General features: G+C 42.4%; 1 protein-coding gene across 4 annotated transcripts in view; it reads left to right on the top strand.

Moving 5' to 3' along the window:
• SNAPC4 (small nuclear RNA activating complex polypeptide 4) overlaps nt 1-24,984 on the top strand; it is a 66,035-nt gene that overhangs the window by 19,501 nt on the left and 21,550 nt on the right. For all 4 annotated transcript variants that reach the window (XR_012678995.1, XR_012678994.1, XM_075185844.1 and 1 more), the window contains 11 exons: nt 2,394-2,558; nt 3,096-3,243; nt 3,587-3,693; nt 12,068-12,162; nt 14,240-14,334; nt 14,426-14,514; nt 15,274-15,708; nt 16,463-16,555; nt 18,935-19,157; nt 20,100-20,170; nt 20,977-21,099. Coding sequence is in view for 2 of the 4 variants with exons in the window: in XM_075185844.1 (XP_075041945.1) it covers nt 2,394-2,558; nt 3,096-3,243; nt 3,587-3,693; nt 12,068-12,162; nt 14,240-14,334; nt 14,426-14,514; nt 15,274-15,708; nt 16,463-16,555; nt 18,935-19,157; nt 20,100-20,170; nt 20,977-21,099 (1,644 nt within the window). In the remaining 2 variants the exon portion in view is untranslated. The remainder of the gene's footprint in view (nt 1-2,393; nt 2,559-3,095; nt 3,244-3,586; nt 3,694-12,067; nt 12,163-14,239; nt 14,335-14,425; nt 14,515-15,273; nt 15,709-16,462; nt 16,556-18,934; nt 19,158-20,099; nt 20,171-20,976; nt 21,100-24,984) is intronic.

Raw genomic sequence — 24,984 nt, 5'->3', positions numbered from 1 at the left:
TGGGCTATGAGTCTTCGTAAAAAGGGTCTATCTGAGAAGGTCATCCAGACCATGATCAGGGCCAGAAAACTGGCTTCTTGTAAAAATGACAGTGTGTGGAAACCTTCAAAAAACTGATGTGAAAGAAAAGGTGTTTCCAGTTCTTCTTTTACATTGGCTCGTTTCTTATCCTTCTTACAGGATGGCTTGGACAGGGGATTGTAATTGGCGTCACTCAAAGTTAGGGTATATGCGTTATGCATCTTTTTCCTCCCAAAAAATGGATACTATACCTGAAGTCCATACTTTTCTTCAGGAGGTTCTTTGTGCAGCTGCACTTTGTTCCAACAGTAGCGCCGTGGGATCTTGTCCTTTCAGCACTACAGAAGCCTCCATTTGAACCTCTGCAATCTGTTGATTTAACATTTCTTACCTGGACGGCGTCTCTTTTGTGAGACAAGTATCTGAATTGGCTGCCCTGTCTTGCAGATCACTATTTCTTGTCTTTCACACTGACAGAGCTGTTCTGCGCACCGGGGGATATATTTACTAAACTGCGGGTTTGAAAAAGTGGAGATGTTGCCTATAGCAACCAATCAGATTCTGTCATTTTGTAGAATGTACTAAATAAATAACTAGAATCTGATTGGTTGCTATAGGCAACATCTCCACTTTTTCAAACCCGCAGTTTAGTAAATATACCCCCAGGGCTTCTTTTCAGCCCAAGGTGGTGTCAAAATTTCATCTCGCTCAAGATATTGTAAGCGAAACAGACAGTTGTAAGGCGGATCAAGGTTACCACCCATCAGGCTTATATAATAGAGTGTGCTGTAATATCTTCAGGAACTGGGGTTTTCTCCATTAGATCAGTGAGCGTCTCCTGGACCAGATTCTAAAGGTTCAACATCTTTGTTTCTAAACACACAAACTTTGGCCAAAAGGTTTTGCAGGCAGCAGTGTCTGAGCGTACTCCCACTAGGGGCAGGTTTGGAATGTTTCATGGTAAGCAGTGTTCCCCAAATGGAATAACTGAGAAAAGAGGATTTTTGTACTCTCTTTAAAATGAATTTCTCTGAATCCATTCATGGGGGCACTGCACTCTCACCCATTTATGTTCTGTTTTTCAGTTGTGTGGTTCTTGTTTGATTGTTGTTTAATTTCTATAATTAGGGTTTTGTTAGTCAAACAACTGATGGGTCTCCACAGGGGGGAAGGAGCAAGCCAGAGAAGTCGTTGCTTTATTAGTGTCATTCTCCCAGCACAGCGCCCTCTATACCCCATCGTAAACAGTGTTTCAAGGCGAGTGCAAAAATCCTCTAGTTACATTTTTCTGTTTATTTTAAAACAATTACAAAGCAATTAAGAAAATGGCTTTTTGATTGGTACTGTACTGTACATTTTTAAGCCTACGGGTGTCATTTCCTGAACCACAAAGAAATTCTCAGAACATGATCTGTTAGCGGATACTCAAAGAGCAGGTTGTGAGATTCTGCTCCAGTACAACCTGCTGGCGGGGTATGCCTGTAATTGTAGTTGTGCAAAAGTACAAGTTATTTTCTTTGTTCTGAGCCTGCACATAGTCAAGATGATATTTGTTCCGTGGGCTAGTGGCAAATTGTAGGCATTTCTCTCATTCACACAAAGAATATAACAGGTACGCTACATTAACACTGCCATCCGCGTGCCACTCGAGCAGTGGTCAGGGAACAGGGGTAAATTACCCCAAATGGGGTAAAAATGAAATTCCTGGGGGAATGCTGCTGATTCACATGCTGTCAGTTGGATTGTAGACCCCTTTACATGTGAAATTGCTGTTGTACCAGAAGAGCCTCAAGGGTTGGCAGAGGCCCTTCTTGAGCTACGATGTAATAATGAAGCACGTATTGCATTTAAAAACAAAGCAGATCTGTCATATTTTTGGATGTCAACAGCTGCAAGGGCATCAAAATTGCACACGAGGAGGCAGTCAAATAGTTGCTGCCTTTTGCAACAACCTACCTTTGTGAACAAGGATTTTCCATTCTAACGAACATAAAAACAAAGCAGAGAAATCGATTGGACGCTGAAGACTGTATCCAAATTACTGTGACATCAAAATGCCCCAATATTGATGCTCTTGTATCAAAAATGAAGCAACATCATTTCTCCAAAACCTGAAGTTTTGAAGTTGAAGCTTTCAAAGAAATTTTGAAGTCCAATAATTAATAGTGTATGATTTCCTTCCTTTCAACTCAAGGGGGTTATGTCGGCGTATCTAAATATATTTTGGGGTAAAAGGTAAAAAAATTCCATGACCCCTGCACTAGAGGGTAAACATTCTCCTTCTCCACATCACATGTCAGGGAAATGCCTCCATTTTTTGGGTAGAATAATATTGCTTTCTGATATTTAAAATGGCAAATTTTCTTGAACAGTTTGAAGGGGCTCATAGTGCTGAGAGGCTGAGGAAAGTTTGGCAGAACTACGAGCATCCGCATATCAACAAAGAGCCCTGGGAAGATGACGAAACCTGTAAGTTACAAGAAATAGCAAAGAAGCACATGTTTGTCAACTGGCAAGAGATCGCACAGGAGCTGGGGGTGAGTGCCCTGTATATGTATGTACTGTATATGGCCGCAGTTCCCCTTTCACAGATATAATGGTGGGTCAGTACACTCTTGGTTTATACTATGACTTGTGAATAATATAAATATAATTTTTGAGGACTGCACATCCTAGTGGGTTCTTTGAAATCGCCTAGGCAGATTGTTGCAACCAAAATGCAGTTTATTCTGTAGATTGCAATACAGACATGTGGAACTACAATCACCAGACAGCTGAGATTCTTTGTAGGTACAGCATACACATGTGACACTAATCCACTACTCCTCCAAACTGTCAAACAGGTCATTTTCCCTTCAATATTTTCAGTGATAGGGGATTTATGGATGGTAGCTTGTGATAGGTGGGAAAATTATAAGACTTAAAACCCTGACTGCCAGCTAGGGGATTGGGCAAATAGCAAGTTGGACCGATTTAGTTACGTTTAGACACTGTTTACTTCAAATTCATTGTTTAATTCAGTATTAAAAAGTTTTGAGAACACAGCTTTTACCCAGATGTATTTTTTCGGACAGACCAAGAGAACGGCGTTCCAGTGTCTACAGAGATTCCAGCTGAACAACAAAGATTTCAAGAGGAAAGAGTTCACCAAGGAAGAAGACGAAATATTAGCACACTTCGTCCAGCGAATGAGGGTCGGAAACCACATTCCTTACCGTAAAAGTGCGTGTTGGACATCACAAGTCGTTGTCTCAACTACTGTTAAATATTTACTGAAGTTCATCTGAAAAATCTGTCTCCAAGCAATGTGGTCACATTCATAATAAGCTATTGTGTATAGGGTTAGAAAAGTAAAAATGCAGGATTAATTGGCAATAATATTTAAGGGGGTATAATATAACTTCAGCCAGTGGACGTCAAAGTATTCAGTCATGCAAAATAAACCTAAACATGATCTAACCTTGTGTTAACGTCTGTTAGGAACCAATGTGTTGTTGGCTTGCTTTTTCTGATTTAAAGTGAATTTTTTCAGTGTTTAATCTTAACCTAGTATTTTTATTTTTAGTTGCCTATTTCATGGAGGGTAGGGACTCCTTGCAGCTTCTCATTCGATGGTCAAAGTCACTGGATCCCAGTCTGACAAAGGGGCCCTGGAACAAAACAGAAGATGAGGTCAGACTTATTCCTGTTATTGGCTTTCCCTCACATCTGGTGTTTTTCCATGTTAGAGACCCTCTGTGGCCTTCAGTTAATTTAACCTGTGTCCTTGTGATCTACCTCCGGTTGTGAGAACGGGTGAGGGTGGCAAGCAGGTGTGTGATTTGCATACTTAAGTTAGTAGGATACTACACCACTGAATACACATGTAAAAAAAAATATATTTAAAATGTACTGTTTTCTCTCTTGCATATACCAGGGTATAGTGTAAGGATCCATGCTTGTGGGTTTTTTAAAACTTCAGTTGTCCGTAGCTCCTCCCTCTATACACCTCTCCATTAATGCCTCTGTTTAGTTTTGCTTTGCATTCTTTTTCATTCATTTATTTTATATTATTAACTGATAGAGTCTGATCAACCATCTCTGGAGTCCACAATGGTGGCTGTGTTCTAGACCGTGAGGTTCATGGCATCCTTAAGTCTATCTTTGTCTCGGCAGGTTCATCTTTGGCCTCTGCTTGGGTGAATAAGGCTGTGGAATGATGGTCCGAACAACTTTCAAAGGGCTTGTTGATTGGCAAGCAGGGTCTGAATTGCTCCCCTTCAGAGAGCTACGGAGTATTTGGGAGGCAGCTCTGGACTTGGGACTGGTTAGGGCTAGGATCTCTGTCTCTGCTCCATTGAATCTGTGACTTAATCCCTGGGAAATCTAATGTGGCGTCTAAAAGGACTTTTCAGGAGGTGTTTTGTTTGGGGCTGAGCTCAATAACACAATTAGTCAGGTGACAGGAAGTGAAAGAACTTTCCTTTCTGTTAATGCTCCCAAGTTCAGGGAGTCGTCTTCCCACATGGATGACTTGCAGGGAGGGAGGCAGGTTGTGTTGCTAGACATCCAGCAGCCAAGTCTTCCAACAAGAGCAATTAGCATGACTGGCATAATGCCCACCCAGGATCCTCTGTGGTGCGAGCCTGTCTACTTATTCCAGATTCAGTGGTTCAGCACTTCCACAGATGCGGGTTTTTTTTTTTTGGGTTTTTTTTTTATTCGTCCCAGACCATCAAAAATTTTGGGGAGTTTTACTCCAGCCTATTTTTGATTCAAAAGCTTAACTGTTATTCAGACTCATTTTGTATCTGGAAGCGTTAAACACCCATCTTCAGGTGCCAAAATTTAAGATTGAATCCTCGAAATCAGAAATGAATTGCATGGAACAGGACGAGTTCTTGGTGGTGTTTGATATAAGGATGTGCGATAGAAGGATGTGCGATATAAGGATGTGCATTTACATGTTCCCATCTTGTAGGGACATGAGACCTTTTTCAGGTTTGCTGTTCAGTCAGATCATTACCAGCTGTGGGCTCTTCCCTTTGCTGTTCTCCACAACCCCGTGGGTCTTCACCAAGATCATGGCAGCTCTATTGCGTTCTAAGAGAGAGACAATCATTCCCTATCATCATCATCATCACCATTTATTTATTTAGCGCTACTAATTCCGCAGCGCTGTACAGAGAACTCATTCACATCAGTCCCTGCCCCATTGGAGCTTACAGTCTAAATTTCCTAACATACACAGACAGACACAGACAGATTAGGGTCAGTTTGCTAGCAGCCAATTAACCTACCAGTATGTTTTTGGAGTGTGGGAGGAAACCGGAGGAAACCCACGCAAACACGGGGAGAACATACAAACTCCACACAGATAAGGCCATGGTCGGGAATTGAACTCATGACCCCAGTGCTGTGAGGCAGAAGTGCTAACCACTTAGCCACCGTGCTGCCCATATGATAATCTTCTCATGAAGGTAGTCGCCATCAGTGTTTTTGTATGTACAGGTGACGGCACAATCTCTGGAATCCCACGGTTGGATTCTGCACTACAAGAAGTCCAAATTCATTCCTTCTCACTGGATGATCTTTTTGGGTCTTCTCTTCAACACCCAGTAACAGTGGGCGACTTTGTCACCGAACAACATTCAGGCCTTACAATAAATAGTAAGGTCCTTGTTGGCTATCAAAAAGACTTCAGTGCACTTATTCATAAAGGTTTTGAGCAAAATGGTATGGACTTTCGAGTTTGTCCAACTTGCTCCGTTTCATGTGAGGGTGCTGCAGTTGGAGCTCCTATCGAAGTTGAACAGATCTTACCTGGGTCTTTCCAGTCAGGCGATATGTCTTCCCCAAAGGTGCATCAGTCGCTCCTTTGGTGTCTGCAGAGGGAGAATCTCTGCAAAGGTCAGCCATTCTCATTCTGGGTTTGGATTTTGGTGATGCCAGCCTACGGGGTTGGGGGGCTGTATCTGACACCTGCTTTCAGGGTCGTTGGACCAGACAGGCAGACTCTTCACCCTTGCAAATGGTCTCTGCATCTTAGGTCTGTCATCCGGTTGTGGAGTCAACGAAGTGTAGACACAATGGTGTCTCAATTGAACCACAAAGTGGAGCTCTTGTGCTCCTGTGCAAGAGATCCTTTTCCTGGTTTACCTGTTCCCTCACTGTTACCAGTGATTCCGAGGGTCTTGAAGGTGAAGAAAGAGGGCATCCCCCCGTACATTCTGCTAGCTCCAGATTTGCCACGTAGGGCTTGGTATACTTTATCTCCACGGTGGTGGGTCTGACATGGCGTCTGCTGCTCAGACTAAAACCTCTAAAGTCAAGGGCTGTTTCTACAACAATGTTTAGAATGGCTGGTTGGTTTTAATAATATGGCTATTGAAGCTATTATACTTCGAGCAAAGGGGTTGTCTGAGCATGTGGTGTAAACCATGATTTGGGTTAAGAAGCCATATTCTGTCCAAAAATTATCACAGGGTCTGGAAAATATATATTTCTCTTTCATCCTATTTAGGGGACACTGCTACCATGGGTTGTGTGAGGGAAGTGGAGTTTGGCACTTAACTAGTTAAAGTTGTTACTGTATCATGCTGACAAACCCCTCCCCTCTGCAACCCCCCTGTAGCCTCTTCGGTTTTAGTTGAGTGCCCAAGGGAGTTGGGCTCACTTATGCTAGGTAGTAAATTTTTACTTAATATACTCATTTAAACTTACAATATTATTCCATACAGAGATGTGCTTTGTCCTATCATACAGAGCACACTCGTTTAGAAAAAGAAGCAGCTGTCAGACAGAGATCCGGCTCTCACTGATAGCAGAGAGATATTTTTCAGCTTCTTCTCGGTGCTGACAGGTGGCTTATATAAGCCGCTGTCACACTGATCGTTACTTACTACGGGCACTGCCATGAATAGTATCAGAGTCTCTTTAAAAAGGTCAGGAGATGGGCGATCTGATTTTTTCCATCAGTGGAGCTGAAAGAAATCGCAGAGGCATCTTGGAAACCACCTGATTGCAGGTTCGTTATTCCACAAAGGTACCTGGCTCTATTCCTGTTACAGGAAGAGGACCTAACCCGTTTGGAACAGGTCCAAAGGGTTGATACAACAGTGGCACGCTTAGCTCGCCACACCACACTGCCTGTTCCATGGACAGCCACCCTGCAAGATCTCACTGACCGTAAGATAGAGGCTTTCTTAAAGTCCATCTATATGGCAAGAGGCACTTCATTTAGACCCATGTTTTCATCTGCATGGCTTGCCGGAACTATGGAAACATGGGCTGACCAGATGGCAACGAGTCTGCAAGATTCAGACTTTCTGCCCCTTGCCCTGCATCTCAAGGAGGCTTCAGGATACTTATGAGGCTACCCAATATGCAGACTCCATCTCCTCCTCGGTCTCCACAACTGCAGTCGCGGCCAGGAGAACCCAATGTCCTGAGGTCCTGGGACGCAGACACCAAATCTAAGAAATCTCTGGAATTTCTCCCTTATTTAGGTGGGGTACTATTTGGGCCTGAACTGGAAAGCATATTTTGCCAAGCCACAGGAGGCAAAAGTACCTTCCTCCCGGTCAATGTCCCAAAGCCTAGGGCACCAAGAATTGGCTCATTTTGACAGCCCCCTAGGGGGGCTCATCTGGTCGGGGCCAGACACAGGGGGCGTCTTCAGTTCCAGACCATCTGGCACCAGAGGACACTCACACAGATGTAGGGCTTCATCCTCCACGAACCATCTTTCTTCCAAACTCCCGGATAAGCCATCCGTTTGATGGTCCCCCATCCTTCTCGAGGTGGCGGGAGTGGGAGGACATCTGCTTTTGTTCAAAGATCAGTGGGCGGAGTCCTCGGAGGACCATTGGATTCGCGGGATAATGACGAGAGGGGTACGTAATAGACCTGTCGGGTCTAGCCCCTCGACTGTTTTTTTTTTTTTGCAACCAACTTACCTCCCGACCCGCAAAGAAATCAGGGAGTGCTCCTCTGTGTGGCCTCTCTTCTTTCCAATGGAGTCATCCTTAAAGCCCCGGAACACCAAAAAAAATACAGGGTTTCTACTCTAACCTCTTTTTGGTACGAAAGCCAGGTGGCTTTTTCCTCCATATTCTGAACCTAAAACAGTTGAACCTTCACGTGCAGACGGACAGATTTCAAATGGAGTCCCTCAGGTCGGTTATCAATGGATTGGAAGCAAACCAGTTCATGGCATCAATAGACATCAGACGCCTATCTCCACGTACCTATCTGGAAGGGCACATCAGGCCCTCCTCAGATTCACAGTGGGACCTTCTCACTACCAGTACAGAGCTCTCCCATTTAATGTTTACAAAAATAATGGTATTAATGGTGCCTTGTCTTCATTCAAGAGGAGTGCAAGTCGTGCCCTACCTGGACGATCTACTAATCAAAGCTGCCTCTGCTCACCTGCTAGAACAGCATCTGCAGCTCACCATCAGGATCCTGGAGATGCATTGGTGGCTCATAAATCGGTCCAAATCCCAGTTAACTTCATGCCAGAGACTGAACTTTTTGGGACCAATTCTGGATACCAACAAACAAGTTATTCCTTCCAGAGGACAAATCTCGATCCTTGCGGGAAGCTACGACACGACTTGTGATCTGCCGCAGACCATCAATCCTCTTATGCATGCGCTTTCTAGGAGAGATGGTATCGACCTCCGAGACTCTTTCTTATGGTCGACTTCACTCTCACTGCTTCCAATGGGACCTCTTAAAGAAGTGGTCAGGATCGCATAAAAAATTAGAACGCCAATTGATATGCTGTCACCAGAGGCGAGACAATCCCTCAGATGGTGGATGGTCCAGGACAATCTGGTAGTCACAGATCCTTTGCCCCGTGGTGCTTCATTTGCGACTTAAGGGACTCTGGTCCACTCGGGAGACCTCTCTCCCCATCAACATACTATAACTGAAAGCCATATTAATGGCTTTACAGGGTGCCCAGACCATCCTTCATGGCAGCCCGGTCCGTCTGCAGTCAGGCAATGCCATGGCAGTGTTGTATGTTAACAGACGGGGGCACCAAGAGTGCAGGGGCAATGGAGGTGGCGGCTCAGATCTTGACCTGGGCCGAAAACCATGTTCCCTCCATCTTCGCAGTCTTTATTCCAGGCATCCAGGACTGGGAAGCAGACTATCTAAGCCGGCATGCAATTCTGCCGGGGAAATGGTCTCTTCATCAGGAGGTTTTTCAGTCTCTGGTTGTTCGATGGGGGACCCCTGACCGAGCCCTAATTGCATCACAACTGAAAAGTCCAGCACTTTTGCTCAAGGGCAAGGGACCCCTTGGCAGTGGCTGTCAATGTAATTACAATGCCCTGGGACTTCAGGCTAGGGTACCTGTTTCCTCCCATTTCCGTGATTCCCTGCATCCTTCGGAGAGTCATGGAGGGTGGACTCCCAGTTATACTGGTGGCTCCAGCTTGGCCTCTGAGAGTATGGTATGCAGAAAACCTGTTAATGGTGGTAGCTCCAGCTGTTCGGTTACCACTTTGAGAAGACCTTCTTGTACAAGGATCATTCCAATATCAAGACTTACTCGGCAGATTTTAATGGTATATCTGTTGAAGCCAACCTTTAGAAGTCTAGAGGGTTCTCTCCAAGAATAGTGGACACCCTCCGTCGGGCTAGAAAACCAGTCTCTGCTCGTATTTACCACGGCATCTGGCCTACCTACATTAGGGGGTGCGAGAGCCGATCCTGCCACACAGTTTAGTTCCGCCTCTCAAGGATTCTTCCCATTCTCCAGGATGGCCTGGATGGGGGCCTTCGCCTGGGATCATTAAAACTGCAGATCTCGGCCCTTTCTGTGTTTTTCACCTTGCCTGGCAGACATTCTGGACATCAAGACCTTTGTGCAGGGAGTCCTGCATATCCAGCCTCTATATATTCTGCCCACGACTGCCCGGGACCTTAACCTGGTCCTTAATGTTTCAAGGACCTCCCTTTGAACCGTTTCATACTTTGGAATTAAGATTCCTAATATGAAAGGTTGCGTTCCTACTAGCTATTGCTTCAGCTCGTAGAGTTTCTGAGCAGGGGGCTCTCATATGTCGCGAACCATATCTAGTCTTTCACGACGATAGGGGCGGTTCTCCGAACAGTTCCTTCTTTCCTGACAAAAGTGGTTTCCAGTTTTCATGTTAACCAAGAAATAGTGGTCCCGGTGTTCACAGGGGAGCCACAGTCTTCAGGAGCACGCTCTATGGAGTTTCTGGATGTGTTCAGAGCTCTCCGAATCTATATCCATAGAACATCAAAGATTCGCCGCACAGATTCTCTATTTATTTTATTTGACTGCTCAAATCGAGGATGGCCGGCTTCAATCGATTGCTAGGTGGCTTACGGCGACTATTAAGCAAGCTTATATCAATGCTAACCGACCTGTGCCAGGTTGTATTGTTGCTCATTTCACCCATTGGGTGGGGCGTCTTAGGCTGCTCAAAATGGGGCCTCAGCGGCCCAGTTATGCAGAGCAGCGACTTGGTCCATACTTTTACAAAATTCTATCAATTCAATATATTTGCATCGGCAGACACCAGTTTTGGCCGTAGTGCTCTACTTGCCGGACTGTCAGAGCGGTCCCTCCTTTAGGGGGCTGCTTTAGAAAATCCCCATGGTAACCGTGTCCCCCAGATAGGATGAAAGCAAAAATAGGATTTTTATACTTACGATAAATCCGTTTATATGATCCCATCTGGGAGACACTGGACAGTTGCTTATGTTACAGGAGGGGTTGGACACCGTTTTGTGTCTTTAGCTCTCTTAAGGTTCTCGGCCTTCTTTCAAAGAAAACAGACTCTGTTATGGTATGTACAAATGTTTTTTGCAGGTTGTACTTCATGTACAACTTCCTTATGTCCCTTCGGTGGCCCCATAGGATCTCCGCTTGGTATGGAATGCTTTGCAGTATTCGCCTATTGAACTGAATATTCAAACAATGCTACATCAGAACCATTGGATTCAATTGACTTGAAATTGAAGATTGCCTTACTTTTGGCCATTTCTACTGATCCAAGGATGTCAGTTTTTGGAGAAAGATGCTTCGCACTGTTCTGTGCGTTCCCACCTGTGATTGGGTATGACCCAAAGCCCCTATCTGCCAGGTCTTCTTCAATGGGTGCCTGAGAAAATAGGATTCTTTACTTATGTTAAACCCTTTTCTCTTAGTGCATTAGGGACACTTGATGCCCAAACCTTTACACTCTGGATTCTCCTTTTGTGTGAACTGTTTGTCTTGTTTGTTTTGAGGTTGCTGTTGTTTTCCTCTTTTTCTGTTTGGTTCTTTCCTTTTCTGTGGGGCTTGGTTAATCATAAACTTAGGCCTGACACGAGAGGGGTATAGAGGGGGAGGAGCTTTGGCCACCTGTTAAGATGTTTTAAAGTGCCCGGAACCCTGAATCCCTACACTATGCCCCGATCTACTTAACCCCCCCCATGGATTAAGATAAAAGGATATAATGTAAGTATAGAAATCCTATGTTTTCATGTGAATTTAGCTATGTATCAATCTATCTACTACATTACTTTACTTTTCTAAATCATTAAATGTTGATAAAATGGTCCCTTCAATTGAATGTCTGTATATTTTACAATTAAATTCACTGCAAAAAGTTATAAAGCGGCTGATCCTACAACCTAGATCCTGGGTTCTAGCACCTGATTTCTTCGCTTGGTCTGTTGGGCAGCTTATAGGTGGGATAATGTGTGGGCACACCCACTAGACATGGCCCACCCACAGGACAGATTTAGGTCACTTAGTGCTGATATGGGCAAATATGGAATTAGTCCTAGCATGTACTGCCAGTCACTGAGCGCTTGTGCTTGTTGGGTTTGTAGTTCTACCTCTGAAGGGCATAGATTGTCTTTCTAGAATGTAGATAACCACTAAAGGGTGCAGCAATACTGTCATCATAAGATCATATCTGGAAACATAATGACTGGACAAGTGAATGTCTTCTTCAGACTTTGGTAAATTGTGGTGTTTTCAGTGGAATAAATGTCCCTGTAGTATAATTTCCCTTTTCATCTTCTTCAGATGTTGTTAAAAGCCGTGGCTAAACATGGAGAGAAAGATTGGTACAAAATCCGTTTTGAGGTGCCGGGAAGAAGCGATGTCCAGTGCCGAGAGAGGTCTGGCTGGCATAAGCCTAGGAACAACTTTATTGACGGATGATTGCGAGAATGTGTTTAAAAATCTGTATACCGGTATCGGGAATGACAAACCTCGCTCTGCAAACCATCTCGGATAATCTATTTTTCTGTCTGTTTTTTTTTATTTTGAATTACTGTATGTTTAGATTCACTGTTCTTCTTTTTATTTTTTATGTTTTTGTAACATAACTTAGATAACTAATTAGGGACCTATAGTAAGTAATTAGCAATCACACAGCCTAAGGTGAAATGCTGTCGGGCTGTTCAAGATATTCTTTTTCCTTGGACATCTGAGGTGCCCATACACTCAGCAATTGTAACTCCCACTTAGGATGTCTTCAACTGTGTATGGGCCCATAAAGATCACTGATTCTGATCAACAGGTGATCAGGATGTTTTCTGATTTCAATGGACATGTACTGTCAATCCTGTTGGTTGATGACTGCAGCTCCCTGTGCAGCCATCATTGTTCAGCGATGCTAATTCCCAAATAGGTTCAACCCAAGCAGGAAATGGCCGAATTGTTCATATTTGGCCACATTTATATGGTAGCTCTGTATGTAGCACCTCTGCCTCACAGCACTGGGGTCATGAGTTTGATTCCCGACCATGGCCTTATCTGTGTGGAGTTTGTATGTTCTCCCCGTGTTTGCGTGGGTTTCCTCCAGGTGCTCCGGTTTCCTCCCACACTCCAAAGACATACTGATAGGTTAATTGGCTGCTGACGAAATGAACACTTGTCTATTTATATATTAGGGAATTTAGACTGTAAACTCCAATGGGGCAGTGCCTGAATCATCATCATCATCATCATCATCATCATCATTTATTTAATACTTATCATTTAATGATAAGTATTCTCTGTACAGCGCTGCAGAATTGGTGACGCTATATAAATAAATGGTGATGATTATTCATATGGCCAAATCTGGTCACATTTAGGGCTCGTCTTCACAGGAGTTCTCTTATTGCAATGCAACTCATGCAAACTTCAAAGACAATCTTGCCACAGTGATCAATTGATCCTTATACCATGCTGCCCACACGTACTGCAATTATATACATGGCAAGTGAGGAAATGATGCAGACTCTGCCATAGCATGTATGCTGTTTTCATATGGAAGCAAGAACGTAACATTGTTGAATGGACATTCAGATCATTGGTTAAAGCTGGCCACACATGCTAAATTGTCTACCCATTGTACTTGGTGGGTCCATCATACCCAATCAAATTGTATCCTTTTTGATGGAAACCCAAATGTAATGATGAGGCCAACAGCTGTGTACATAGAGATGGGGGGTTATTTGCAGAGAAAGTATAAATGACTCTTAAACATCTTTATAAATGATTCTCTTACTTAAAATAGAAGATTTAAATTCTCAAATCTTTTATTCCTGTTTTAAACTACTGACCCAAAATCACAAATTTTGGAAGTTCTGTTTCTTACCTTTATCCCTAACACAGGACAACGGTCTCATTTGACCTATATGTAGATGTCTGTTTTGACAAGAGGGCGCCCAGGCCGAGCATGGACAGAGCGGTCAGACTGACGTCACTCACAGGCCTATATCAGTTTCCAAACAAATGTACTAACATGCTCAATAAGGATCCGGTCAACTTTGATAGGATTACTATAGGCACTGGGCTCATTGCTGCAATGTTGGACCAATTTACCTATATCGTGTGCATGTGCCAAGCTTAGCTTCTCTCCAGCAAATATATATTTAAACACAATAAAAAATAACTTGTTTCAAGTGCAGAACTGCATTTCAATAATTTAAATATCCATTAACCGCATGAAAATTAAGACATTGGGAACAAGGAATTTCTGTATGTGCATAGATTGAATTTTTGCTCATTGTACCAGAAAGCACAATTTGACGTATCAAACATTAGGTGCAAAGTATATTCGCTCAAGTGTGTTCATTCCGTTTTTTCTATTTTATGTGAAAATAAATGAAGTACTCGGCTTATTTGTGCTCCATACAGACTGCACACTGACAAGCCAATATCAATACATCGTTGTCAACATTTTCTTGTATAACAATCTCTCAGGTATTACAAGGGGCTTCACAAGGATGTGAAAAAAGGCAAATGGAGCCAGGAAGAAAGGGAAAAACTGGTGGAACTTACTGCAAAGTACGGAGTAGGTGAGTCACTGACCCTAATAATGACCACTCATCTGGTGTCTACACTTACAGCTCTTTCTATTTCTCATTCTGTTTATATGATACCTGCCAGGTCACTGGACAAAAGTAAGCAGAGAGCTAACACATCGAACTGGTTCTCAATGCCTGAGCAAATGGAAACATATTACAGGTTACTTCAAGGTATGGAACTTAAATATAAAAGTAAAATATTTACTCCTAACAAATAGGTATTGGCAGCTTTGATGGCTTATTAATCCGCTTGTCTGTGAACGTCTTCCGTCATACGTATAAAGGTTCCATGTTTGCCTGTGTTCCTTGTCTTCCACATTCTCAGTGTTCGGGATGGAATGCGTCAGAGGTAACAGATGTAACACACATCAAATTATTTTAATGCTGGTCGACCTTGTCACCCTTGTGTAGCCCATATGGTGTAACTTCTCCAGGCTTACTGTTGAATATAAAAGGGATAACACCTGCTATTTGGACAGGCTTGTGTAATTATCCCTGGAAAAGGAACCCCAACCAAACTATGAGGGTAGGAGGGAGGCTGTATTAAGATCAGGGGTAGTCCAAAAAGTGGATGATGCTGAATTAAATATTTACTTATAATTCCCTCTTCAACTCAAATGATTCGCAGGAGAGCAGTTGAGCAATTTGGTGAATGTATGTAGATTACACTAAGGACATGGAAATTGTTTTACTAGGAGAGTGAGTATACTTTGGCCAAATATTTATGAAAAAAGTATAGCTGCAAAACAAGTTGCATACACTGAAGTTGCTGATCATACAACGGGGAATGTAGCACAATTTATTTATTTTTTGGCCAAAGTTATTGGAGCTAGCCAAAATCTTATCTGCTTTAGAACTGTAAATATTTATTGAGATTTCTGCAGTGGGAACCCTCACACGGTAATTACACCATTTCCTTGATTTTCGCAGAGGAAGCAACAATGTAAAAGAATTCGAAAGCAGAGGCCTAAGAAGATAAAGGAAGACGTTTTGAGTGAGGAGGAGTCCAGCACTAGTAACAGTAGCAGCAGCTCTGTCAGTGTTAGCAGTAGTAGTGAGAGTGAGGACAATGCTATGGAATCAACCACTGATTCAGAGGAAGACCATGAGCAGACGGTGGCCCCCCTTTATCTAAATCCAATTCCTGATTTGAATCTGTGGATCCCCCGGAGGACGTTCCCTGACTTGCATAGCAAGACCCTCCTCATCCATTCTGCTTTTTCTGGCAGTGAACAAGTAGCGAAGACTAAAATCCAGAAAAAGGGGAGGGGGGACACTTTTCAGTTCAACACTATACTGAAGGGTATCGCCTATCCCCCATCCACCGATACGGTGACTGAGACCCCAGAGGACTTCCTCTTAGAGGTATTTTATGTTGCAACGTAAAACTTATTTATTATTATCCTTTTATTTATAAAGCTGACATATTATGTAGTGCTATACAATGAAGGGGGCCATAATATAAATAAATAAATAACATAATTCTATGAAACCGAAGGTAAAGATGTACTAAGGTATAGCCCAAAAAGTCACCTACATGCAAAACTGTGAATTTTATTCTAAAGATCATAGCTGGATTTTAAAGTTCAGAATTGTCTAATGAACTTAGCAAACTGAGCATCTACAGAAAAGAAATTGTTGATTGCTTGAAAGATGCAATTCTATCTTTTGTGTTGGCAAACTGAATGATCAGATGTAAGCAATCTATATGTTCAATCCACACAATTACTATTTCTGAACAAACTGTTTAATTAAGATCTTTGCATTGGATTTCTTGTGATCCACATGTAGCAATAATTGTAATATGTCATTGAATATAGTAAGACAAAATTGTGTGTGGGCGCTTTAAGTGGCCAAGGAGCATACATTGGTTGTTTCATGGTACAAACCATCACACTTTCTGCAGAGGAAAGACAGACAAACGTTGTACATGAAACGCAGAGGTTTGTGTGTCATAGGGGAGTGCTAGACATTCATAGACTAAAAGCATTAACTGAGAGTCTGGAATAATCTGCATGACATTTTCCTCCTATAGTAACTGTAATTGTGTTATTCCCACAGCATATTAATATGTTCCACTGTGAGAGGTCTGGTAAAAATATTGTTCATGTCTCCCCAGGCTGTGGATAGTGGGTGTAGGCTGCTACAGATCGGGGAAGATGATGTCCGCAAAGTTCTGAGACAGAACATGAAACGCTACCGGGAAAAACAGGTGCAGTAAACAAACCTCCTGCAAAGAATTTGTCTCCAAGATTAGTACAATCCTGACTATTAAATGCAAACTTAAATGTACATATCAGAGGCCAATTGGAAAACAAATTATAAAACTGCATTTTAGCACTGCACCCAAATGAAGCCAGTGCTAGCATTAATACCATCAAACACTTAGATGCTTAGTTAGTGTTTGTTTAGTAAGAAGTAGGTAAATATATAGTTGGTTTCCTTGTACTTGGAAGAAGTAGCAGATTAGTTGCAGGAGAGTAGTCACTGCCCAGGGTCCTTCACCAGCACCTGGAGCTGCTTATAGAGGGGGGCTGGTACAGCTGCTACTGCAGCACCTCTTCCTGGTGACCGTTTCCCCTTGCCCGCATACTTTGGATCAGGACAGCAAGGTATCAGGCAGAGCTATTGACACAAGGTTCTGGGTTCAACACAGGACAGACCCGATTAGAGAGTTAGCCTTTATCTGGTGGTTGCAGGGTTATGGCAGGTAATGGACATTGAGTGGTAGAATGGCAGCATTAAGAGGTAGTGATGATGCACAGAGCTGGAATACACTGCACATGGGTCTTGGGGTAATTCAGTGCTCCCTAATACCTCCAGGGGGCAGTACACCGACAGGCTTCATTACAATCTACTAGAAAGGTGTCTTGAGCTGCTGCTCTTCAATCCCCCAGTGGGGACCCCCTGACACCGCATTGGTCCAGTCCCCTCTTAACCAGTAGAAGTTAAAATAAAACAAACAATAAAGACATTTTTATTAAATACAGTTGTACATTAACATATAGGTGCACTGTGCCGACGTCTCCTATGGGATTAACTCTTAAGGTGCTGGCATGTTCAGCACTGGTCAGAGGGTGGAGAGCCTATGAATTCCCTTGGAACCAGTGTCACCACTTTTGCCTCTGAATTCAGTAGGAATTAGTCCTGCTGAGTTCTGGGGGTAAATGTAATGTATGATAGTCCGATTTCTGCAAGTCGCCGGAAATCGGTGACTTTGCAGTGAAAATTTAAAGGGGCTGTTATGTGCGTATTGTCGCTAACCAATAACGATTGTCGAACCTCGATTTGTGTTTCCAACGCACAAAGATTTATTCGCAAATAGTTGAATAATATGCTCAAGCGTAGTGATAATAAATACAGCCGGTACTTATCGCAGGCGCTCTGGATCCAGTGTGCAGCATTCAATCCTGAAGTCTGGGGACAAGATGTCTGAACACTAGATGAGGAGCTGCTGTTTATATGCACACAGAAATACAGTAATACAATGAAGATGGTATAGCTTGCATCTATTGGTCCAGGTTTCAGGAAGGTCCAAGGGGTTGTCAATCATTGGCTGGTTCATCCTAAGGAATCCAAAGGAGGGGGTCATCTCTGCAGGGGGTATGCTCTGCTCTTCCCGCCAAGATTCCTTAGTCTTAAGTAGTTCATAATTCCCTATCATTCATAACTTGCGTATGCACTCTGCGATTCCCTCGCAGAGTGAACCAAACAGTAGGATATGTAAAGAGGTTTATTATGATACCACTCATGATATGATTCCTTCAACCTGTTCCGTGTATTTCACTAATATGCATGTAACTCTAATATAACATATAAATACTACTATATTTCGACATAACTGACTATGTGTTGCAACTACCATTAATGTGTACTATTTTATTAGTATGTGTGTTTGTGCGAATGTATGGTAAAAGACCAATTACTGTTGCTGCCACGTGTAGTGGATGCGTACGCCCTTTCACGCCGTAGCGTGCCCTTGTACGTCGTAGCGTACAGTATGCATCTTTTCAGACAAAGACAACCAAGTTTGCTCAACTTTAATTGAAATGACTTTATCCAATTTGCTGACTTCGACAGGGCGATGGCTTGTAAAGGCAAACTTGCCTTTACAAGCCATCGCCGCTTTAAATTTTACCTGCAAAGTCGCCGATTTCCGGTGACTTGCAGAAATCGTACTATCATACATTTACCCCCTTGTGTGTATTTTATCAGCCAACAGAATAGCTGCCTTCAGCTTGTAACACATGCTTTAAAAAGAAAAAATATTTATATCAATTTGTTACCAAAAGAAATCTCCTGAAAGTGTAAGTTGCCTGAGTAGGTTATTGATCATTGTAGCTATAACAAAATTTGAAAATAAAAGAATATATTCTGAACAACTTTAACTCCGGTTCCAAGTGAATTCATGTTTCTTTTCATTTTCTACACTTAGCCTCCCACTAAGTAAGTGGAGAACTTACCTGACCCTTGTGGGAGTGGCCATCTCTTGTGCTGACCATTCACAGTCCCTCCAGCTGCGGCCACTGAGAGGCTGTTTGCAAGAATACATGATTTTAGTTACATGTAAGTTTGTTACTGTTGTTTTTAGGTCCAGCGGCTGAAACGGAAGCATACAAAGTGCTCAGCAGAGTCTGGGATGGATAACACTGGGAATGAGGAATTGGACAAATCTTTTTCTAGGTTTTCAATGTCTCAGATGTACAGAGGCTCTATGGACAAAAAACTTCTTTTTGCTGTGACCCCATGGGTGGGAAATGTCTTTCTTCCCCTATCAACAAATTGTGGAACACCTTGGAAAAGGAGAACACAGGGTAAACTTCAAAATCTGAATTGAATTTTTTTTATGGACCAGATTTAGAAATTGTTAATTGTCCTGAAAGACTAATTGAAATTAGATACATGAGAACATTCTGTGCTTTCAGTCCGCACCTGTCACTGTTCTGACACATGCTCCGTAATCTGTGATCATACAAAAATTAATATATGTAAAAGAAAAATCCTATACATATAAATAGTGAGCTCTGATGTCATCACTTCTATGTTCATTGGGAAAACTTGTGTATTATAAGGAATAATGCGTCCCCTACTATAAATGAAACAAATAAGCTATAAGTGACCTCAGATTTCTCAGCCTACTGCCCTGTACTTGTATGTGGTCACAGGACTTATCTGTGAATTCTAATACCCATATAATTTACAGCACAATGATCTCCCTGCATCCAGCACAAACCACAAGCTCCCAGGGAAATGTTTCGAGAACGCTGACTCCACGGTATGACGGTTCATCCAATCAGCGTAATCGTTACACTCCTCACTGTATAATTTCACATTTTTCCAAGGTGTCTATCCCTAGAGAACATAACTGGCTCAGGCAAGAGTGTTAATAGCAAGAAGGTTGAAGGTCCTTGACACGTGGACACCATGATTTTTGCTAGTTAGGAGGATATGTTTTGTTTGGTTGTTTTTTTTGTTTTTGTTTTTTTTTTTTGTAAGTTTTTTTGCACATTTTTCTTTTTGCACATTTGCTGGAGTAGTTCTTTAAAACTAGTGTACTCCCGTTTGTAGGGGATTTGGATAACGGTTTGTAAGTTAATGCAAATTTCTGATGTTTATTGACATTGAAACTAGCATATCTAAGTAGCGTATGTGTGTTATGAGTAACAGTTTAGTGTTAGCGTTATTTCACGGTGATGCTAAATGTGTTGTTCACCCTTTCTCTGTCCGAAGGACTAATAATAATAATTTATTTTCAGCTGATGTGATGAGAATGAAGCTTCGTTCTGTGACAGTAACCAGTACCCCTATGTTCACCCTGCTAATCCAAGTGAGTCTGTGGGGTCACTAATATACACATTTGTAGGGTGTCGGCTCCTATAACTCTAGTTTGTTCGGTACGGAGTTTGGTTCTATTTATGGTTTTTACCTAGTTTTAATAGAACCTTCCATAGTGCAGTCACTTAACCTACTGAACCAGCAGAGCGTCCGAGTACTGATGTCCACAACCTCTGAAATTCAGGAGGCCGCTCTGGTGTCTGCCATATTTTTACACTTATTTATTTTATATCCAAATATATTTTACATCATGTTTATCATTATGTCACTATAATTAATATAGAATATAAGATTAATATAATATTATTAATTATAATATACTTATTAATATAAGATTTATCCTCAGACTTAATAACATCTCTCTGACTGAACAAAAAACATAGCAGTTTCCTAGTCTTATTTTTTTGTTTATAAACAAATAATAAAACTCTAAATTGTATCAAATGAAGGCACATTAATCATCGTTGAAAGTAATTGTCCTCAGTTTTGTCAGAACTTGTCATATTGTGGTAGGTTCATCTGCAAATATTTTTAAACATTGATAATTGTAAAGATGACAGTGTTGGGACAGATTGTTGTATATCTAGATACTGAAAGGGCTGTTTTGGCACTTGGAGGGGATTATTAGCTGACAAATGTCCTACAGATCACATTAGACTTACATTTTCTTTTACTATTTTACATTTAATGTTTCAGTTTTCATGTTCTTTTATTGTATTAGCTGTTTTGAGGTCTATAACAAACATACTTTACTACTAATATAGTTTTTGAATTCCATTTCCCGTGCTTCTGTTTCAGTTGTTCCAGATAGATGCAGAAGGCTGCTTGCAAATGATCCGTCTGAGGAAATTTAAAGAGTCTGAATTTCTTAAAACTATCAAAAGTTGCTCAATAAAAATGGGTCAAAAGACTGCAAAATCTGTAAGCATATACCTATTCAAAATGGTGTTTCTTTGTTTTTATATTTCACAGACAAAATGGTGTAGAGTAATAGTATATCAGGTATAACTGACATGAAATGCTTTGTGATTTGAACCTTTTCTACTCTGTGTACTCTTTGAACTAAAGGGAAGGCCATAGGAAGCCATATTATGGAATGTATGATGGATAGATGAGAAAATACAGCCTTATTCCTTTATTTTATTGTATCATATTGAGAGAATGCCCCATAAGTCACCTGGAGCATGACCAGAAGGTATCCTGTACCTTCTAGGCTTGCCTGATGCCACTTCAAGTGGACTTTGGTTGTGAAGGGTAAAAAGGGAATATTACGGCTTCACTCCTGCAGTATCTCTAGTCCTCTTGTCCCCATCACTGCAGTGTTGAGCAACAAAAAAGGTGGAGAAAAAAAATATTTGTACTCCACATTAAATCCATTTATTCAAATCCATGTGGGGGACTCTGCTACCTTTTGGATTAATAGTTAAAACTTCTGATATTCAAGTCCTCTCCCAACCACGTTGCTCCTCAGTTCATAACTTGCTAAGCCCCAATGGATCGGGTAAACACACCAAACACAGTCCAAACAAACAGAACTGAGCAGAAACAGTGGGAACACCGTGTCCCCCAGACGGAGTCGGCGAAACGGAGTACAAAATACCTTCTCTTGCATTCTATCTTGGGGAATCGGCTACCTTGGGCGTGTTCCAAAGCTGTCCCTAGGGGAGGAACGCTCAGACACAGCACTTTCTGTACAACGCTAGCCTTGTTGGACATGAACACGTGAAACCGATAAAATCTGGTAGAAGTGTGGACCGAAACCTGGTGGCCCCCGACACAGCTGCTTGGCAGAAGCCCAGTAACGTGCCACCAAGGAAGCACTCGCTGATCTAGTGGAGGGAACTGAAACACTCTCTGTAATCAGCTGACCAGAACTAGAGTAAGCTAGCAGAATAGTGGGTCTGATCCATCTGGCTATAGTCTTTTCCAGCTAGCCCCACCTCTGCGCGTCATAGAGAGCCAGCAGCGTGTTGGTCCTTTGACCTCATAACAGAGAGCCAGCTGTTCCTGATCACCAGAAGAGCCTGACACCACCTCAGGTTGAAATTATGATGTTGTGTGCAAGACTCCCCTGTCCTCGTGAAATAACAAGTAAGGACACCTGCAAGACAGGGCCCCCAAATCAAAAACCCATCTAGTTGTAGAAATGGCTAGAAGGAAAGTCCTTTTCCAAGTTAAATACTTCAGCTAAATAGTCAAAGATTCAAAGGAAAGGAGCAGAAGAGCTGAAAGAATGAAGTGAAAATACCATGGTACTGTTGGAGGGACATATAGAGGCTGGATATGCAAAACCCCCTGAAAGGAGGTCTGAATCCGAGACCTGAACCCTAAGAGAACTAAGCTTAAGTCCACTGTCCAGTCCCTCCTCTGCATTCACACCAAACAAGATAAGTCTTCCACACTCTGATAGTTCATGTACAAACAAGCATTCTAGATTTCATCATGGTCTGTATAATGACTTCAGACAACCCCTTGGCTCTCAAGATAATTGCTCCAACAGCCACACCTTTAAAGCCAGATGACAAAGTGTTGTGACAGAGGAAGTTGCCACACTGGACCTGCTGCCTTGCATAGAATGTCTGTGTACCAGACTCTTCGTGGATAATCTGTAATCCCAATGATCACCATCATCCAACGGACCATCATGGCATCTATTAAGGATGGCAACAGATCCCTGGTTCTGAATATGGGTATCTTGTTGAGCCGGGAGTCCATCCTATCAACATCTGGCTGGTCCCATGTCTGCACTAGCAGACTAAATACTTCTGAATGTCGAAACCACCCTCCTGGGAGTATGGAATACTTGCTTTGAATATCCACCTCTCAATTCTCCACACCTGGAATGTATACTTCTGAATATTACTGGCACAAAGTGTTCCGGGCATGTCAATATATAGAAGACTCTCTCATTGCTAGGCTACTCCTGGTTCCCCCTTTATGTATGCCACTGCTGTGGCATTGTTGGTATGAATGCAGACTGAGCCCCTGACAGAACATTCACCCGTGCTCTAAGCTCCAGGCCATTGATAGGGAGCTTTGCTTCAGCACTGGACCCTGGAAACTAAGGTGCAACATCACCGCACCCCATTCTTGAAGACTTGCATTTGTCGTGACTATGTTCCAATTGAGGATGAATGGTGGGTTACTTTGGTTCATGTTATCCACCCTCAAACACCACCTGAGACACAGATGTTTCTCTAGTGACAATGTGATGAGCTGACAAGCCAACTGAAGATTGGACCTTGACTATTTTCTAAAGAGGTCTAGCTGAAACAATAAAGAGTGGAACCTGGCATACTTAACCACATAGAAGGTGAAAAACATTTTCCCCCTCAACTTCATGCAGAGATGGATGTCTGAGGTCCAGAACGCATCAGTACCTGGAGGGTCTGGATCTAGTCTTCGAAAAGGAAGAGACTCTGCACGCTTGTATCGAAAACTAGGCCCAGAAACGCCATAATTTGATTGAGAACCAGATTGGAGTTTTGATAACTAAAAATTCACCAATGTGATTCTAGTACCTGGGCTGTCTGGACCAGATGAGACTGTAGTAAAGTGGCAGACTCTGCTTTGAGAAGATCATTCAAGTCATGCACAATAGTGATTTGTGGCGCAGTGGCCAGACCAAACAGAAGGTGAGTCCTGTACTGTGAATCTGAGTAGGCAGTCGTGCCCCTTTCAAGTTGAAATATGTAAATATGCGTCTTTGATGTCTATGGACACTAAAGATTTGTTCACCTCTATGCCAATAATGACTGATCGGAGGAACTATATCTTAAACCTATCCACCCTAAGCTTGGTTTTCAAGAATTTCAGGTTCAAGATCATCCAAACGGAAATGGCTGGCTTCTTGAAAGGAAGAAGTTTGAGTAAACTCCAGAATCTTCTGGGACATTGGTAATCTCTTGTGAAGAAAGTATAGAGGCTATTGCCTTCCTGAGCACCAGCCATTTTGCCTTTTCCTTGAGAAGGCCGGTGAGAAAATATCTTTAGCAGTGGCTCTGAAGGCCCATGATGTGTAATTCCTCTCCATAATGTCTGTTACCCACAGGTCTGAGTAGGAGGCTTTCCACATGTCTGACCAACATAAAAGTGATCCCACCACAGCTTGAGCTGGATCCGGCAGTTTGTTAGTGGACTTAGACCCTGGGAACTTGGTCACCCAGACCTATTGTCCCCTCTGCTGTCCCACATGTGCAGAAAAGGACTGGCCCCTGGAAGGACAACTTTTTGGACGAAAGGATAAAAATAACCGAACTTCTTTCCTCCTTTAGCCTGAAAGATAATTTTGTCAAGTTCAGTTCCATAAAGAACAGTACCTTCAAGTGGAAGGGCTTCTAAAGACTTATATCCAACATTGCATCCAGGACTGGAGCCAAAGTGCTCGCCTGGCAACAACACACAATGCAAACGTTATAGAGCTGGTAAAAGCTGCATCCAGAGTTATTTCACCAAGGTATTATAAAGCTTCTTTATTATGTTCTGCAATCAGAAGCAACTCTGAACTAGGTCGGTCAGACTGCAAGCCTTCAAAAAGGTGATCAGGCAGTTTTTCCATGGCCTTGGTAACCCACACTATTATCCATATCAGCGTAGGCCTGAGCATTGCACTAGTAGACTGTGTTTTCACTTTGTGTTCATTCCATCCTTAAGTTGATGGACTGTCATAACCAGTTTGTCAATTCCCTGACCTTCAAGGGATTCTCGTTCAATACCAATCGGGTGTTCTGGGTCTGAGTCACTCAAACTCTACCTTTTCCTGCAAAGAAATTTCTGAATTCTCACCTTGGAGAACTTGAGTAACCT

The sequence above is a fragment of the Mixophyes fleayi genome, chromosome 9, assembly GCF_038048845.1.
Source record: "Mixophyes fleayi isolate aMixFle1 chromosome 9, aMixFle1.hap1, whole genome shotgun sequence".
Classification (NCBI taxonomy): domain Eukaryota; kingdom Metazoa; phylum Chordata; class Amphibia; order Anura; family Limnodynastidae; genus Mixophyes; species Mixophyes fleayi.
Note: the sequence above shows the minus strand (reverse complement) of the source record. Positions and strands in the feature narration are given on the sequence as shown.